Source organism: Euleptes europaea, chromosome 2 (genome assembly GCF_029931775.1).
Source record: "Euleptes europaea isolate rEulEur1 chromosome 2, rEulEur1.hap1, whole genome shotgun sequence".
Classification (NCBI taxonomy): domain Eukaryota; kingdom Metazoa; phylum Chordata; class Lepidosauria; order Squamata; family Sphaerodactylidae; genus Euleptes; species Euleptes europaea.
Window position 1 is genome coordinate 13,884,133 of NC_079313.1, and position 20,118 is coordinate 13,904,250.

Consider the following 20,118-nt stretch of genomic DNA (forward strand, 5'->3'; position numbering starts at 1 on the left):
CACACTCACCTGCTCTTTTGTTCCTGTTTGCATAGCTATTAGCATATGCATAGCTAACACGCCTCTGTTGTTTTGCATGGTTCCTTGAGGGAGATTCTTCGCACGGTCGCGTTAAATGGGCTCTTTAGTATTGGGAAGCAGGTACGGTATGTGCCGGCTTCGCAGTCACTTCCAAAATGATGGTTCAGCATGCAAAGTTTAAAAAAATATGCGGGGCAATTCAGTCTGGAACGCGCAGCTAATTGCCATGCCAAAATGGCCAAAGGGCACTTTCACACATCCTGAATAATGCACTTTCATTCCACTGTCAATGCACTTTAGCAATAGTTTGCAAAATCCATCTGCAAAGTGCATTGAAAGTGCATTATTCAGCATGTGTGAAAAACACCCAAACAGTGGAGAAGGCAGGGCAGAAATGCTCAAAACAGATACGTGTGGTGCTAAATCATACAGCAAGTAGCTAGGCCACATTGAGGCATCTAGGTGACACTTAGTGACAGTGTGGTTTAGTGGTTGAGAGTGGTGGTTTGGAGCGGTGGACTGTGATCTGGAGAACCGGGTTTGATTCCCCACTCCTCCATATGAGCAGCGGACGCTAATCTGGTGAACCAGGTTGGTTTTCCCACTGCTACACAGTTGGGTGACCTTGGGTTAGTCACAGCTCTCTCGGCCCCACTTACCTCACAGGGTGTCTGTTGTGGGCGGGGAGACAAAGTGATTGTAAGCTGGTTCGATTCTTCCTTTAGTAGTAGAGAAAGTTGGCATATTAACACCAACTCTTCTTCTTCGTAAGCAGTTCTACACAGCCAACACAGTTCAGAGGCAGCTAGGGTTGCCAACCTCCAGGTGGATGAGCCATAGCAAAATGCTTTCAAAACTACAAACAATAGTGCTGTATACAAGCTAAGAAAAACAGCACAGGCTCTGTATAAAGAAATACAATGATGTATTCAAAAGGTATGTAAACACACCGAAAAAAATTTCTATTAAACTGTACACACACAGCGCAATAACAGTGAAACAAGCAGTTCATAGAACTAAATATAAACATGAAAACGATCTATTAACAGCTGTACACAAAAAGAACGGGAGACCGCAATGAAAAGTCAACTCCGACAATCAGGTAAGTTGGTCATGCGCAGTAGAGATATGAAGATGAATCCAATGAATGGAGTAGCAATAGACATGCTCAGTAAAGATGTAGAAAGTAATTCCAAGGTCTGGCAATAAACGGTCATGCACAATGCAAAAAAGGATGTATAAGCTGGAATCAGCCTATCATTCATCCAAAAAAATTGCCGTATTGATGTTATGATAGTATATGGCCGCAGTACAGGTTGAAGGATCACAAGAACGCGATTTCTAGATAATATCACGTTTCGCTTGAGTGCTTCTTCAGCCTAAGGAAAAGGGTGTGCAAGGTGACTAATTAGAAAAATTGCAGACAAACATCTGTACATACATGGAAAATACAAATATATGCCAACAAATTAACTTACCAATAATCATTCGATATCATACAGACAGTGCTGTCTTTTGAGTGACCGACAGGTTCAAGTGGTAATCATGAGAACTTAGCCCATTAAACGTCTGACTTTAATTATATAAAACAGCAAATATCAATCAAAGCATTCTTAAAGAAACAGAGCTACATTCACGTATCAGGTTATAAAAAACATGAAAGATCCATTTCAGTATTTAACCCGTTAGGGGACATAGTTTTGAAGATGTGGATAAATTTACATTCTTGCTGCAATAAAGAGAGTTTCATATCAGTCAAATTATAAGGGTGAGGTTTGTATTGCCATATAATATAAAAAAATTAAAGTCACTGTCCCCGTGGCCTTTTTCCAGAAAATGTGAGACTAAGGGAGCATCTAAAACCTTTCCTCTAATGCGAGAATGGTGTTCTTCGATGCGTGTCCAGATGACACGTGTCGTGGAACCAATATACATCAAACGGCAGCTGCAAAGAATTGCGTAAATCCTAGAGGAGCAATTGGTGAATTGCCGCAATTCGAATTTGAACCCAGTGCTGGTAGCACTTAATTTTTTTATAGGCAAACTTAGGGGACATACAGAACATCCCCCGCATTTATGATGCCCAAGGGGGAGAGAGGTTTTTAAAGGACTTTGTATGAAACTATAAGAGTGTGTCACAATGTTACTGATGGCTCTAGATTTGCGCAGCCCACAAGTTGGCAACATTTCACAACCAGGAAACGATCTTAATAAATGCCAATGTTTTTAAACTATTTGATCTATTTTATTTGATCTGGGACTATATTCAAGAGACCAACAAATGTTAGGTCTTGTGAAATTTCTCTGGTGTTTTGGTATAAAATTAGAATGTTGCAAAAGAGTGGAACGTGGCCTCAAATCAGCTTCATGTCGGGCTTTGTGTATTATATCTCTAGGGTAACCTCTCTTTAGTAGTGTCTCCTCATACCTATTGGCCTCTTTGTTGTAATCTTCGTTTTCGGTGTGTTTACATACCTTTTGAATACATCATTGTATTTCTTTATACAGAGCCTGTGCTGTTTTTCTTAGCTTGTAACCTCCAGATGGAGCCTGGAGATCTCCTAGAATTACAACTGATCAAGGGAGAAATCTTTGTGTAGTTGAAACAGAATATGCCTTTGGAGAGGGGGCTGTGAGATGTTCCGTATCTTACTGGGCAGATCCTGGAAAGATCTGCCCAGTAAGATACTCCATGATTCACTTTGATTTGGAACATTATGCTCAGCAGCCGTTGGGAGACCTTAGGGTAGCTGACTTTGGCCCTTCCAGATTCAACAAAGAACGTGGAGAAATTATGAGGACATCGGAAGATGTTGCTCCCAGAAACCTCGAGTCATGATCTCAACACCACCACACAAACCCTATGAATAGGGTTGCCAGCTCCAGGTTGAGAAATACCTGGAGATTTTGGGAGCAGAGCCTGAGGAGGGTGGGGTTTGGAGAGGGGAGGGACTTCAATGCCATAGGGTCCAATTGCCAAAGCAGCCATTTTCTCCAGGGGAACTGATCTCTATCTGCTGGAGATCAGTTGTAATAGCAGGAGATCTCCAGCTGCTACCAGGATGTTGGCAACCCTACCTATGAATGTCAGCATGGGGGGAGGGACTTTGGCTTCTGTGCCCCTGCTTGTAGGCCTTCGAGGGGCATCTGGTGGCCACCGTGCAAAACGGGATATCGAGCCCCCTGATCCGGCACAACTGCTCTTACGAATGCACAAAATAAGGTGAGGGAAATGCTCCAAATGAGGGAGTATACGCTGTTGCACATATTTTCCTATGATGGCATTTCTCAAATGGGCATTACGTGCTGAAACGGGCAACCCTTCTTCCTCTGTATGAGCTCCCAGACTTCTCTCCCCCTACTAAAAATGCGGAGACTTCCAAAGGCACTGCTGGAGAACACGGACACTGCAGGACGCCTTGTTTATTTGGCCCTGCTGCAAAATACTGCCTCTCCGTGTCTGGGCTTTGTTGAGGCAAGCGTGTCGTCTGAGCAACACTTTGTTAGCATCGTGGTCACAAGACAAAATGAAAGGAAACCCGGCACAAGGTGGACATTGACCTGTCTGTCCAGGGACTAGGGTTGCCAGGTCCCTCTTTGCCACCAACGGAAGGTTTTGGGGGCGGAGCCTGAGGAGGGTGGGGTTTGGGGAGGGGGGGGACTTCAATGCCATAAAGTCCAATGGCCAAAGCAGCCATTTTCTCCAGGTGAACTGATCTCTATCGGCTGGAGATCAGTTGTAATAGCAGGAGATCTCCAGCTACTACCTGGAGGTGGGCAACCCTACTTTATACTTTGGGCTGGTTGGCCCTGGGATCGGGTTGCACCTAACATCTAATCTGATGCAGAGTCCTGCATGACTCAAAAGCTTGCACATTGTCCTCTGTGATTTTGGTTGGGCCTAATAAAAGGTATTACATAGCATTTGATTTTTGATTGTCCTTTGGGCCAACATGGATGCCTGCAGCTTCTGTTGTGTAGTTTAGGGTTGCCAAATCCATAGGAGGTTCCTGGAGATCTGGGAGTGAAGCCTGGAGAAGGCGGGGTTTGGGGAGGGAGCTCAGCAGAGTATAATGCCATAAACTCCACCCTCCAAAGTAGCCATTTTCTCTGAGAGAACTGATGCTTGTAGTCTAAAGCTATCTTGAATTCTTAACCATTCCAACCTTTCGAAGACTTTTCTTCTTGGCCAGACACAATGCCTTACCCCTCAACGAATTATTTGGCAGATTCCTAGATAGCCCAGTCGAACAGAGCGTCTGCCCATGTGGAAAGGCAAAGACAGAAACACTTATCTCATGGAGGAGAGGGCTATTCATGGCTACTAGTAAAAAGTGGACTCTAGTCATGATGCATACCTATTCTCTCCAGGATCAGAGGAGCATGCCCATTATATTAGGTGCTGTGGAACACAGGCAGGACGGTGCTGCTGCAGTCGTCTTGTTTGTGGGCTTCCTAGAGGCACCTGGTTGGCCACTGTGTGCACAGACTGCTGGACTTGATGGACCTTGGTCTAATCCAGCATGGCCTTTCTTATGTTCTTATGATAGCCATCCTCAAGTACTTGAAGGGCTGTCATATAGAGGAGGGTGCCGAGTTGTTTTCTGTTGCCCCAGAAGGTCGAAATTAAATCAACAGAGTTTCCGTCTAGACATTAGGAAGAATTTTCTAACAGTTAGAACGGTTCCTCAGTGGAACAGGCTTCCTCGGGAGGTGGTAAGTGCTCCTTCCTTGGAGGCTTTTAAGCAGAGGCTAGATGGCCATCTGTCAGCAATTCTGATTCTATGACCTTAGGCAGATCATGAGAGGAAGGGCATCTTGGCCATCTTCTGGGCATGGAGTAGGGGGTCACTGGGGGTGTCGAGGGGGAGGTAGTTGTGAATTTCCTGCATTATGCAGGGGGTTGGACTAGATGACCCTGGTGGTCCCTTCCAACACTATGATTCTATGAAAGTCAAGCCTGAACCATCTTTGTCCTAGGTGGCATTTCCACAGCCAGAAACAGCTTTGCTTCAATTAGACTTCAATTGCTAATTCGATTCCGTAGCATCGCTGCTGGAATTAAGAGCTCATTAGGCCTAAGAAGGAACGAACCACTGAGGAAATTGCCCTCCTTAGCTTTCCAAAACGTTTTCCACAATAACTAAGGAAAGCAATGACTCATAAGTGGGGAAATATGTATAGCCTCTAGGTATTTCACATTGAACAGGGGTCAAAAGGTGGAGTCGACTTTTAAAGAGCACGTCGCCATTTCAAGCATTCAGACCCACCCCATGTATATTCTCTTTGCCCTTACCAGAATGCCAGGTGGGCTCATATTTATTTATTATTATAAATAAAGGCTAAAAGGACCAGCTGAGTTTTCTCTCATGCATTCCTTGCCCTGGTGACTTCTGCCGATGCGTGCCCACCACCCCAATCACGGAGGAGCAATATATCAACAACGGTTAAAGCTAGATGGAACCCCCATGTCCAGAAGCAGTCTACCTCCAAGGACCAGAGGCTGGGTATGAAAAAATAGGGGAGGGGATGTTGACTTCTTGGTTTGTATTTAAACTGTAAACGTCTTGGTGCAAGAATCTGTGTTCCCCTTCTTTGCACACTAGGGTTGCCACCAGTGGGAGGTTTTTGGGGTGGAGCCTGAGGAGGGTGGGGTTTGGGGAGGGGAAGGACTTCAATACCATAGAGTCCAATTGCCAAGGCGCCCATTTTCTCCAGGGGAACTGATCTCGATTGGCTGGAGATCAGTTGTAATAGCAGGAGATCTCCAGCTAGTACCTGGAGGTTTTGGCAATCAAAATTGGATCTAGTGCCCCAAGCAAATGCTACTGGAAATCTCAAGCACTTATGGCAACAAAACAAATACAGACAAAAATATGCTGTTAAGTCTATTCAAAATATGAAATGCACACACATTAATCTGTACAAAAATACAATTGATGCAATAATGTGCAGTACATGTGTAAATTCCGTTTGGAGATGCGTCCGTAAGACTCTAGGTCCTTGAAGATGTCTAAGACTCTAGGTCCTGTAAGCTGCGTAGGTGAAAAGGTGACCTTTTACCGAAAGGTCTCCGGTAAATATCCTATTTCGCAAGCTGCTTTTTCGTCATTGGCAGTCCCCAGAAGCTAAACAATCAGAACGTATGTTCCAATGCAGGCACATAGCCTTCCTGTAAACCCGGATTTACATATTTTGAATAGACTTAACAGCATATTTTTGTCTGTATTTGTTTTCTTGCCATAAGTGCTTGAGATTTCCAGTAGTACCTGGAGGTTGCCAACCCTATTGCACACACTGGTGGCACAACAGAAATAAGGATATTGTCGAAGGCTTTCACGGTCAGAGTTCATTGGTTCTTGTAGGTTATCCGGGCTGTGTGACCGTGGTCTTGGTATTTTCTTTCCTGACGTTTCCCCAGCAGCTGTGGCAGGCATCTTCAGAGGAGTAGCACTGAAGGACAGTGTCTCTCAGTGTCAAGTGTGTAGGAAGAGTAATATAGTCAGAAAGTGGTTGGGTTTGAGCTGAATCATTGTCCTGCAAAAAGTATCAAAGGTAATGTGCTAATCATTGTCCTGTAAGTATCAACATAATGAGGGTGTGGTATGTTAATATGGAACCACTGTATCCTGAAGTGATCTGTTAATGTGTGAAATCCAAGGCTAATTAATCTGCATGGCTATTGTGGACTGTAGTCTTTGTTAGTCTGGAGGTTTTCAGGCTTGGCTTCCCAGATAAAAGCTGGGAATTTAGAGAACCTCATATTTAGATTGGCATAACATTATAATGGAAGGATGCATCACTGGCAACCAAGATCAAGTTAATTCATGCCATCGTATTCCCTATTACTACGTGTGGGTGTGAAATCTGGACAATGAAGAAAGCTGATCGGAAGAAAGTAGATTCCTTTGAAATGTGGGGTTGGAGGAGAGCGTTATGGATACTGTGGACTGCCAAAAAAACAAATCAGTGGGTTATAGATCAAATCAAGCCTGAACTGACCCTAGAAGCTTTAATGACTAAACTGAGGCTATCATACTTTTCTAGAGTCACTAGAAAAGACAGTCATGCTAGGAAAAGTTGAGGGCAGCCGAAAAAGAGGAAGACCCAACAAGAGATAGATTGACTCTATAAAGGAAGCCACAGCCCTCAATTTGCAAGATCTAAACAAGGCTGTCAAAGACAGGACATTTTGGAGGACATTGATTCATAGGGTCACCATGAGTCGGATGCGACTTGATGGCACTTAACACACACATCGTACTTTGGTCACATTATGAGAACACAAGAGTCACTGGAAAAGACAATCATGCTAGGAAAAGTCGAAGGCAGTAGGAAAAGAGGAGGACCCAACAAGAGATGGATGGACTCGATAAAGGAAGCCACAGCCCTCAATTTGCAAGGCTGTTAAAGATAGGACATTTTGGAGGACACTGATTCATAGGGTCACCGTGAGTCGGAAGTGACTTGACAGCACTTAACGCACACACAACATTATAATGATATGTCATTATTCAGTTGCTGATTTAAAAAGCAAAAAAGCACTCTGTTGGGGAGGGGAAGATGGGGGAAGGACTGGGGAATGGAAAATGGCACTAATGTGGGCAAGAATGAGAAGATCTGGACTTCCCTGTTCACATGGGGCCTCCCCAGCTTTGCTGAAGTGGGTTCAGGTAACAGTGCAGCAAAGCCTGAGAAACCCGGGAGAGGGGGGGGGTTGCGTGGAAGTACCCCAATGCTGTGGGGAAGCAGGCAAAAAGCCGCTTCCCAATAGCATCCAAGACGGGGCAAACAACAAGTGACCAATGAAATCATTGGGGTAGAACCGTAAAGATTTCTAAGCTGATCTTGGGGGATTTCTGCCAACTTCACCCCCAGTGTACCCTTATGTCCCATCCCTTAAAAATGTCTGGCTACAGGTCTGAAGGAACACCTGTGTGTAAGAAGGTAACCTGAGACACTCTGAACTCAGCCTGGGTCACTCTGGGAGGCCTACAAGATCCGGTTACAGCTGATTCACAACCTGGAGTTCTATGCCTCACAGGTGTGGCACCGGGGACTGTTTTCCCAGTGGCAACCACAATGCATGTGGAAAAGGGGCTTCAGTCTCCCCGCTCCTGAAGGGAGGACTTGCCAGCTCTAGGTTGGGAAATTCATGGACACTGGAAGACAGAGTCTGGGGAGAGTAGAGTTTGGGGAGGAAAGGGAATTCAGCAGGGATGATAATGATAATAATAATAATTTATTAATACGGTCACTGACCAGCAAAAACAAACAACCAAACAAACAACAACAGCCACAAAAGATAATAAGAAAATTACAAGAACAGCTACTACTGCTACTACAAATAATCTAAGCCTGAAAATTACATATTACGTGTATGAATAAAATTTATATAAAGGTAAAGGTCCCCTTTGCAAGCACGGGGTCATTCCTGACCCATGGGGTGACGTCACATCCTGACGTTTCCAAGGCAGACTTTGTGTACCGGGTGGTTTGCCAGTGCCTTTCCTAGTCATCCACGCTTTACCCCCAGCAAGCTGGGTCCTCGTTTTACCGGCCTCGGAAGGATGGAAGGCTGAGTCGACCTTGAGCCGGCTACCTGAAACCAACTTCCGCCTGGATCGAACTCGGGTCGTGAGCAGAGCTTGGACTGCAGTACTGCAGCTGACCACTCTGCGCCACGGGGCTCACTAAAATTTATATACACATCGTATAACTTGGTGTGACCCCCTTAATATTTTGAGTAATAAAGTATTTCTGTTACTCTTATCCTGTCAGGGTACGACGTATTTTAATTATTGCAGCGCAGAATTTAGCAGTCAAGAGTGTAAACTGTGGTTTTTCATCAGTTAGAAGCTTCTTCTCCAGAAACTCATCTGGTTGGTCAGGGCAAGTGTTAAGCAAAGGGGAAAGAACCCTTATGCGGACTTCTTGGTAGAATGAGCAGCGGATCAAGACCTGTTCTGAAGTTTCTATATCCCCTGACCTTTCTGCTATAGGGACCTTCTTCTATCTTCCCTCCAATACCGCTGAAGGTAAGTCCTGGCACCTAGCGTGGGTGAAAACTTTCCTATGAATGATAAATTCTAATCGGGAAAGATATGCTGCCGGGGAGACTACATACCTAGATTTTTCAGGTGATAGGGGAAACGGTGATCTCCCGAGATCTGCCTGATGTTCTATGTCATTCACCCTTTGCTTCCGAAGGCATATTGCCTTCGGCAGGGATGTAATGCCATGGAGTTCACCCCGAGAAGCTGGCCTCTGGAGATCAGTTGTAATTCTGGGAGTATTCCAGGCCCTGCCTGGAGGTTGACAGCACACTATTTTCACTCACCGAAGTGCCCCTCGAGAGCCCTGCGAGTGTGTCCGTGCACACGCACACTTTATTAGGAAACTTAGGCCTTTTAAGCATGGCTTTTTCCCTCGCGCTCAACCCTCCGACGGCTTTGGGACTTTTGTGTCGATTATGCATGCTGTTTCAGCGAGAGCCAGCGTGGTTGTAGTGGTTAAGGGTTGCAGACGCTAATCCGGAGAACTGGGTTTGATTCCCCACTCCTCCACATGAAGCCTGCTGGGTGACCTTGGGCTAGCCACGGTTCTCTCCAAACTCTCTCAGCCCCGCCTACCTCACAAGGTGTCTGTTGTGGGGAGGGGAAGGTGATTGTAAGCCGGTTTGACACTCCTTAAAAGGTAGAGAAAACCGGGATATAATAACCAACTCTTCTTCATTTTCTTCTTCTTCTGTTCCAGATTAAGCTCAAGAGCCTTTCTGTTAAACCCCCTCCACGGAGCAAGATGGGTACCACTGAAGCCACACTCCGTATGGAAAATGTGGATGTAAAGGAGGAATGGCAAGATGAAGACTTCCCAAGGTATGTTCTCCCAAATCAAGGTAGAAAAAGAATGGTTCTTCTAGTAGGTTAAAAAAAAAATCCCCATTCATGATAAACAATCTACTTCCAGTGGGTAAAGAGGGAGAAGAGTTGTTTTTTATACCCCACTTTTTTCCTCTACTGTAAGGAGTCTCAAAGCAGCTGACACCACAGCAAAAGGACCCGCACTGTGTTACTGAAGTTAAGCGGTAGCAATCATTTTGGGACTGGCTCCGCCTTTTGGGGCAGCCATTTTGTTGCTGCGCCCACCATGCCATGTCAGAATTCCAAATGTGCCCGCAGGCTCAAAAGGTTGGGGACCCCTGCCCTATGGGGGTGATAGGGTTGCCAGGTCCCTCTTCGCCACTGACGGGAGGTTTTCGGGGCGGAGGGGGTTTGGGGAGGGGAGGGACTTCAATACCATAGAGTCCAGTTGCCAAAGCTGCCATTTTCTCCAGGCGAACTGATCTCTCTTGGCTGGAGATCCATTGGAATATCAGGAGATCTCCAGCTAGTACCTGAAGGTTAAACCCAAAAGCACACAGAAAACCATATAAGTATATCTAAATCAACCTTGAATGCAATAATTATCATAGAAACATACAAATTGCCGTATACAATGTCAATTAAATATAGATATTATATGCACACAAGTAACATCATTCCCAAGTACATAATAAGGTAAGTCAGGTAAGTACAACCATAGTAATATCTAACAATGTTTTTTTCTATTCACAGCTTGGACTAAAAAGGTTTGAAGTCCCAAGTCTATATTTAATTGACATTGTATATGGCCATTTGTATGTTTCTATGATCATTAGTGCATTAGAGATTGGTTTAGATATACTTATATGGTTCTCTGTGTGCTTTTGGGTTTAGCTTCTTATTGCACAAAAGTGTCTATTTTTTGTAAGTACCTGGAGGTTGGCAACCCTAGGGGGTCACCATAAATCAGCTGCAACTTGCCAGCACTTTAAACACACCGTTGCTTTATAATTGACTCTCAATGTTTGTATGGCTGTTTTATTGGGTCTTTCACTGCCTTGAGTGTTTTGCGGAAAGGCGATCCAGAAATTTCCATAAATCAAACTAAAAAGACTCTCCCCCCCTCCCCCACCCCACCCAGGGCACACAGCACACAATAATGCTGCTATACTCTGATGCTGGGCATGCCCAGCCTGGTGAAATGTGTCCTGCTGGTGTAAAGGAGGCCCTTCTCAGCTACAGCTAGCCTCTGTTGAGGGCCACAGGACTCCTGTGTTCCTCAGACAGTCCGCACCCTTGTCTCCTTCCAGCTGCTGCAGCGCAAGGCTCCGAAGCAGATGGAGCTGCCCAGCAGAGGCCGCTTCCCGTCTTCCTTTCCCTGGGATTATTAGCTGGACGCTCTTGTCTACGAAAGGCCCAGCTGCAGCAGGGATCTATGAGCCTCTGTTCCCAGCCCCAGGGGAAAGAGTTGGGCTTCTCGCACGTGCTTTGCATGCAGAAGGTCCTGGATTCCCTCTCCAGGAAAAATACCCACCATGTGTACGTGGCTGGGAAAGGCCTCTCTGCCCAAAAGCCACTGTTACGTCTTGGCTAGGTGGACGAGGGTTGCCAAGCTCCAGATGGTAGCTGGAGATCTCCTGCTATAACAACTGCTCTCCAGGTGATAATCAGTTCTCCTGGAGAAAACGGCCAATGTGGTGTAGTGGTTAAGAGCAGTGGTTTGGAGCGGTGGACTGTGATCTGGAGAACCGGGTTTGATTCCCCGCTCCTCCACATGAGCGGCGGAGGCTAATCTGGTGGACTGGATTTGTTTCCCCACTCCTACATGTAAGGCCAGCTGGGTGACCTTGGGCTAGTCACACTTAGGGTTGCCAGGTCACTCTTCACCACCGGCGGGAGGTTTTCAGGGCGGAGCCTGAGGACGGTGGGGTTTGGGGAGGGGAGGGGCTTCAATGCCATACACTCCAATTGCCAAAGTGGCCATTTTCTCCAGGTGATCTGGTCTCTATTGGCTGGAGATCAGTTGTAGTAGCGGGAGATTTCCAGCTATTACCTGGAGGTTGGCAACCCTAGTCACACTCTCTCAGCTCCACCTATCTCACAGGTTGTCTGTTGTGGGGAGGGGAGGGGAAGGGAAGGTGATTGTAAACTGGTTTGATTCTTCCTTAAGTGGTAGAGAAAGTCGGCATATAAAAACCAACTCCTCTTCTTCTTCTTCTTCTTTGGCACTCGGATTCTATGGCAATGAAGTCCCTCCCCTCCCCAAACCCTGCCCTCCTCAGGCTACACCCCAAAAAAAACCAGGTATTTCACAACCCGGAGCTGGCAGCCCTATTCACCAATATGCTGATCATTTAATACTAGATGATTTAAAGACATCACTTCCAGTTTTTACCGGAAGTGATGTCTTTAAATGATCTAGCATTTATACAGACTCTATGGTTTTATCCTAGAGGTTTTGTAGATGCTAAAACATTCACTATGGAAAAACCGGAAGTGATGTCAGCATGCTGACATGGCACACGCTCAACTCCCCCTACCCCAGGATGCCAGAAGGTCTCCTGCTTTAACAGGACACCTGACGTACCTATGCCTTATTCAAAGAGCAGGAGGGACCACAACCCAAAGGTGATATACTTCAAATTTTGAACTAGATTAAAACTTTGTTTGGGGTGGGGAGACCTTGTTCTCTTTCCCCGGACGGATTCTTTTCCCAGTTGCAAACCCAAGTCTTCTCGTCACCCAACGGCGTCTCTTTCTGCAATTCTCCCCAAGATGGGCTTTTCTTAGCTCATACCTCCCCCCACTTTGTTTCTGGTGTTGAGAGTGAATCAAGGGGGGTTACCGCACTGTGTATTCCCAGCGATGTATTAAGAGTTTGAAAATGTTATAAAAAACATCGCTTTAAAAGGGTTTTTGGATACCACGGCTTATAAATGGTTGGAAGACGTCTTCACGGCTCAAGGGGCCAAACAAAGATTTTCAAACTCTTAATACATCGCTGGGAATACAAGTGCGGTAACCCCCAAGGAGGGGGAGCTGAGGGACCCGAGAAACAGTTGGGGTGACTTGTGCACCCAGACATCTTTTTACAGCAATTTATAGGTGAGAAGAAAAGGTGGGAAGAGTTCATTTTTAATGGGTTGCTTTCATAATATCTTTTCTTTTTTGTAAGTGAGCAACATCTAGGTTGCAGTGGAAGAAACTCCATTAAAATGAACATTACCCTGAGGTAGGGTTGCCAACCTCCAGGTGGTGGCTGGAGACCTCCCACTATTACAACTGATCTCCAGCCAATAGAAATCAGTTCCCCTGGAGGAAATGTCCACTTCGGCAATTGGACTCTATGGCATCAAAGTCCCTCCCCTCTCCAAATGCCACCCTCCTCAGACTCCACTCCCAAAATCTCCTGATATTTCCCAACCCAGAGCTAGCAACCCTAACCTGAGGAAATGTACATAGGATGGGGAAACGGACGCATCAACAGAAGTCTAGTGTCCAGGTCACGTGAAGTGATGGTATCACTTTGCTCTGGTTAGACCTCAACTAGAGTATTGTGTTCAGTTTGGGGCACCACAATTTAAGAAGGATGTAGACAAGCTGGAATGTGTCCAGAGGAGGGCAACAAAGATGGTGAGGGGTTGTTACGGGGAATGCTGGGGTCTCCAACTTTTAATGGGGGAATTAGTCGGTTTAGAGACAAATTTAGAGCACAAATGAGAGGCTTTAGCGGGGTCTATTCCTGTGTCTGCACAAGGTGAGCAAAACCAGTAATGAACAAATGGCTAAAGAGACTGAATGCAGTCAAAACAGGATGTACTTTATTTAGGGGGAAAGGGGGCACAAATCATACAAGCGCAATTGCACACAATATTCACACACACACACAAGAGTTCTAAAAGGGATAGCAGTAAAGCAGTTTATAGTCACCTTTCCTGCAGAGTGAGGTTCCAGAATAGCAGCTGCACAAGGGAAGGGGAAAAAGGACTACACGCCAGGTGTAGGACTCACATCTTGTGTTCTGGATCCAAAATGAGAAGGAGAGAGTGACATGTGCCAGGTCTCTCTGTTTTATAGTCACATTCTGCCCTTGGGGCAGACTGACTCACAGGGCACAAAGGTAACATTGCTTTAAAACTTGAGAAAGATTGAGTGGTAAAAAGGTGTGGGCCAGGGTGATCGGAATATGAGGGGATTATTGATGACTGTCAATCCCTCAGTGATTGTGCTATTGACAGCTGGCAGGAACTGGGAGCAGGGAGGGGAAGGAGAAGATGGGATTAGCCTGCTCTGAGAAGGAATGTAAGGTGTGGAGGGGGAAAACGCTATTGTTCTGAGTCTGAAGTTGTCAGGCAGATCTTGATATGCTGGCCATTTCTTTGGTTATGCAAAGGTGTCCAGGAAGGCAGCTGTTCCAGGGGCGAGTCTCTGGCAGAGAGGCTCAGGAGCAGATTTTGGAGTTCTCTGTTCTGCTCTGCATTCAGATCCAAGTTGGAGTTCAGGTCCCCTTCCCTTCTCCGGGTCTAGGTGCTGTGTGCCATTCACAGGTCCCTGCTGGCTCCGTACAGCGATATCCGGTGGGGTGTCTGGGGTGCTCCTGTGTCATGGAGTGTGGTACTGTCTCTCTCCATGCCTCCCCTGCCATGCAGCAGCAGTCCCAATGTACAGACACGAGAGTCCAAGGGTGTCCATATTACAGGAGGTATAGAAGGGTATCGTTACAGGGTCTGGAGACCAAGTCCTATGAGGAAAGGATGAAGGAGATGGGTATGTTTAGCCTGAAGAGGAGAAGACTGAGAGGGGACATGATAACCATCTTCAAGTACTTGAAGGGATGTCAGATAACCATGGAGTAGGGGTCACTGGGTGTGTGTGGGGGAGGTAGTTATGCAGGGGGTTGGACTAGATGACCCTGGTGGACCCTTCCAACTCCATGAAACTATGAAAAACAGCTTCTTGTTTCTGTGGATTACAGCCTACTGATAGTTAAGTAAGAAGTGGCAAAGTTGATAAGCCACCATTATGTGGAATGACACTCAGCTCTACTATCGCACCACCCAGCAGATCCCAGGGAGGTTATATAACGGCCTGGAGGCCATTTTGGGGTGAATGAGGGCTAACAAACTGAAAGGTAATCTGAATGAAACAGATATGGTGCTGATGGGGGGGAGGGGTTGACCCAGGAAATGGAACATCTCCTGGATGGAGTTGCACTCCCCTTAAAGGAGCAGGTTCGTAGCTGCTAGATGTGGGCCTCCCGTTGGATAAACAGGTGGGATCAGTGGCGAGGGGGGCTTTTCACCAGCTTTGGCTGGTGAGCCCTGCAGCCCTTCAGCTGGTGAGCCAGCTGTGGTGCATGCCCTAGTAACATCTAATTTAGATCACTGTAATGTGCTATCTGTGGGGCTGCCCTTGAAGACTATCATAGATAGCTCAATGAAGATGTCGACCCAATGTGCGGCTGCTGTAAAAAGGCAAATTCCATGCTGGCCATCATTAGACAAGGAATACAGAATAAAACTGCTGCTATCATACTGACCTTGTACAAATCTATGGTGAGATGAGACCACATTTGGAATACTGTGTAAAGTTCTGGTCACCACACCTAAACAAGGATATTACAGAGCTTGAGAAGGTGCAGAAAAGAGCAACCAAAATGATTAGGGGACTAGAGCAACTGCCCTATGAGGAGCAGTTAAAACGCTTAGGGCTGTTTAGCTTAGAAAGAAGGCGGCTGAGGGGAGACATGATAGAGGTCTATAAAATTATGCATGGTTTGGAGAGAGTGGACAGGGAGAAGTTTTTCTCCCTCTCCCATAATACTAGAACGCGAGGTAATCTGTTGAAGCTGGAGGGTGACAGATTCAAAACAGATAAAAGGAAGTATTTTTTCCACACAACGCATAGTTAAATTGTGGAACTCCCTGGATGTGGTGATAGCTGCCAACTTGGAAGGCTTTAAGAGGGGAGTGGACATATTCAGGGAGGAAAGGGGTATTCATGGCTATTAGTTAAAATGGATACTAGTCATGCTGCATACCTATTCTTTCTAGTATCAGAGGAGCATGCCTATTATATTAGGTGCTGAGGAACACAGGCAGGATGATGCTGCTGCAATTGTCTTGTTTGTGGGCTTCCTAGAGGCACCTGGTTGTCCACTGTGTGAACAGACTGCTGGACTTGATGGGCCTTGGTCTGATCCAGTAGGGCCTTTCTTATATTCTTATGTTCTCAGAATCATAGAGTTGGAAGGGACCACCAGAGTCATCTAGTCCAACCCCCTGCACAATGCAGGAAATTCACAATTACCTCCCCCACACACACACCCCTAGTGACCAGAAGATGGCCAAGATGCCTACCCTCTCAGTTGGTGCAGAACACAGCAGCCAGAATGTTGACTGGGGTGGGTTGTAGGGACCATATCACTCCAGTTTTGATCCGACTACTCTGGTTCCTGATTTCCTTGCGGGCCCATTTCAAGGTGCTGGTGTTGACCTTTAAAGCGTTATATGTCTTGCGGCCAACATACCTTAAGGACCACCTTCTCCTATATGAACCTAGCCCTCCACTCAACTCATCTTTGAAGGCCCTGCTTTGGGTGACCTTCTGCTGGCTGAGGCTAGATGGGTGGCAACCTGAGGAAGTTCTCTATCGTGGTGCCAAAACATTGGGACTCCCTCCCCAGGGTGATCCATCTGTCTCCCTCTATCATTGTCTTCCACCAGTGAGTGAAGACTTTTGTGTGTTTTTTTGTTTGTTTGGCATCCCCCTCAATAACTGTTATTGGTAAGGCTGCCAACCGGCAAGTGCTAGCTGGAGATCTCCTGCTATTATGACTGATCTCCAGCCGATAGAGATAAGTTCATCCAGAGAAAATGGCCGCTTTGGCAATTGGATTCTATGGCATTGAAGTCCTCCCTTCCTCAAATCCCGCCCCCTCAGGCTCCGCCCCAAAAATCTCCAGGTATTTCCAAACCTGGAGCTGGCAACCCTAGTTATTGGCTGGTTCTTGTAGGTTATCCAGGCTGTGTGACCGTGGTCTTGGTATTTTCTTTCCTGATCTTTCGCCAGCAGCTGTGGCAGGCATCTTCAGAGGAGTAACACCGAAGGACAGTGTCTCTCAGTGTCAAGTGTGTAGGAAGAGTAATATATAGTCAGAAGGGGGTTGGGTTTGAGCTGAGTCATTGTCCTGCAAAAGTATCAAAGGTAATGTGCTAATCATTGTCCTGTAAGTATCAAGATAATGTGCTAATGAGGGTGTGGTATGTTAATGTGGAACCATTGTATCCTGAAGTGATCTGTTAACATGTGGAATCCAAAGCTAAAGAAAATACCAAGGAAAGAAATACCAGAAAAGAAAATACCAAGACCACGGTCACACAGCCCGGATAACCTACAAGAACCAATGAACTCTGACGGTGAAAGCCTTCGACAACTAGTTATTGGCCTTTCCCATGGTTTCGGTATTTTGCGTGTTTATATGTTTGTTATTGAATTATTTTACTTACATCCTATTGAAGCGGGTCATTCTGTTCAGATGACTGGCTCTTAGAATGTATCATTTACTGAGAAGTGAAGTTATCTTATTCATCCAGTCATCGAGTAAGCAGGACTCAACAACTTTACCTACTTTTAAAAAGCAAGTCTTTTTATTGATATACTTCTAGTAAAATATGTGTAAATACAGATTATCAAGTCTTTATCACTTCTATAAAAACTCTTGTCAAAGTACAATGTATGTATTTACAATGTATGAAGTAAAAGCAAGCAAGTCTTACATACTATTCAGTTTCAAAATCCAACTTCTAAAATATAACACTCAAATTATTCTGATTCAGTTCAAAGTATTTAATTCATAAAGTCTAGAGTAATGTATTTAAGCCATACATACCAGTCAGCCTTTTCTTGAGAGCCTTTGGAAGGTTCTGATTCTCTGGGCTTACTGTGGCTGTATTTATACTGTTTCAGACTCATTAAGAGTGTTGATTTTACCATCAGGAGGGATATCTTCCTCCCTACTTTCAGATAACATGAGCAGTGCAATGTCTTAGTTGCAGCTGTCCAGGTTATTAGCTTCTCCCCATGACCAAATATGGGCTTCCTTTCCTTTCAGTCTATTTTGCTTAAAGTATAAACAATCATTTCTGAGCTCCATGATCACTCCATATACTCAATTTTCATACCATTCTCGTCTTCAGTACAATACGCATTAAATGAGACTATTTAGAAATCTACAATACAATATATAACTATATAAATTATAAAACACAATTATTGCTCACATTGTAACATATATTCATCTGGTCAGTAGGAAGCATAGCCTTCAGCAAGGTTATAGAAAGCAAGAAGCTTACTGCACTTATAGCCTTGAGGTCTTTGAGTAGACCTTCTCAAGGTTTGAGGATAGCAGGACTTTTCTGCTCTTGAGATATGAGCAGCTGACAGCTGGCCGCTGAATCAGGAAGGGTAATTTCAGATACACCTTTCTGGCAGATAGTGAAGAATGACTCTGTTCTTCTCCCTTCAAGGACAAGACTAGGGTAAGTTAGTTAGCTCTTGAAAGAATTCAGACCTTGAGAGGTTTCAATCAGCCTGTTCTAAGGACATTTGCATTTTGCAAGCTGTTGCCAGGCTTTTCATTACACAAACCTCTGCAGTTTGTGGTTCAGTTTGTATGTTGTGTTCAAGCTCTACATGGAATTAATTCTGCACATGTACACAAAATACCATAATTATGTCAGAGACCGTGACACTATTTTAAAGGTTGTTTTAAGGTTGAAATGTTTTAATATTCGGACATTCGCCACCTTGGAGACCCTATTTGGGCGGAAAGGAGGCACAGGAATGCAGCAAGCGAGCATGTTTGCTTGCATAGGCTGGGAGAACACCTCTGTTCGTCCCCTCAATCTCAATCTTTGTTATTGAAATGAGGAGACCTCCTGCCATCCTGGGTGGGGTGAAACTGAGCGTGAGCCATGCCAGCGTGCTAGGGTTGCCAGGTCCCTCTTCGCCACTTCGCCCATGTTTTCCAGATGCTGTTTTAGCCAGAATCTGGAAAATGCAGGCAAAACAAGCGGGGAGAGCGCGGCAACCTCTGACAGTGTCAGATAGGCTCTCTGTCAACCCCGGAATGAAACAAGATGGTTTTCCCCACGGACAAAATGGAGTTTTTGCACTCAGTCCCTTCCCCCGTTTACACCGGGTCTCCCTCCCAAGATCTACACCTCAATGGAGACCCGCCCGGGAAATCGCCAACCTGATACCGGGTCCTGCAAAACAATGACGGAGCCCGGGAAGATCAGCCAGTTAACGCACGCATTTATTTTCTGTATGCGTTTGCTTAAGTACTTGCCGGTAGTTAAATTCTGTATTGTTTTGTCGAAGGCTTTCACGGTCAGAGTTCATTGGTTCTTGTAGGTTATCCGGGCTGAGTGACCGTGGTCAGGAAAGAAAATACCAAGACCACGGTCACACAGCCCGGATAACCTACAAGAACCATCTGTATTGTTTCTTTGTTTCTCAAACCTAAGCTTCCCTATTGTATCTGACCTATATATGTATCACTATTCCCCCATGCCTGTATTCTAGCCTTAAGTCTTTTACCTGCTGAAACCACTGACTTTCTGTAATAAACTTTTAGCTCGCTGTAACGTCTGGAGAAAAGTTATTGCCAGAACTCATTGGATTACTGAGGCCTGACAGACAGGCAGAAAAGGCACGCATAATCACAAGGAAGCCCCGAAGCAGTCGGTGGGGTGACCACGGGGAAACGTTCCTGCATCAAAGGCCTATGCCAGCTGAAGACCCATGCATAAGGGGGAGAGGAACCCACAAAATCCAAACAACCAGCTTTCCCCCAGAGAGCGGATCAGCCTCATTATTTAAAGTTTATTTAAAATATATGTTAGGGCTCATTTTGCCTCAAAAATGCCTAAATTCCTTTCAGGTAAAACAAACACTGCCTCTAGATCAGGGGCATCGAACTCAACTGTTACAAGGGCCGGATATGTTATAGATGTCACTTGGTCGGGCCGGGCCATGTCTTGCTAGCCCAGATCAAGAGTGGGGGTGGGTGGCTGGCTCACGGACCGGATAACATCTCTTAAGGGTTTGGATCTGGCCTGCGGGCCTTATGTTTGACACTCCTACTCTAGATGCCTTGCTGTGAAGGCAGTGGTATGAATATGTTCGGGGCTGGGAGCTTCCGTGAGTGAAAAGGAGGGTTAGATTCGAT

At 45.6% G+C, this 20,118-nt stretch overlaps 1 protein-coding gene across 1 annotated transcript in view; it reads left to right on the plus strand.

Moving 5' to 3' along the window:
- Positions 1-9,811: 9,811 nt before the first annotated feature.
- Positions 9,812-20,118, plus strand: part of ATCAY (ATCAY kinesin light chain interacting caytaxin) — a 33,148-nt gene continuing 22,841 nt past the window's right edge. Inside the window, exon 1 of the mRNA XM_056844589.1 lies at positions 9,812-9,899. Coding sequence (XP_056700567.1) covers positions 9,823-9,899 — 77 coding nt within the window. The 5' untranslated portion in view covers positions 9,812-9,822. The remainder of the gene's footprint in view (positions 9,900-20,118) is intronic.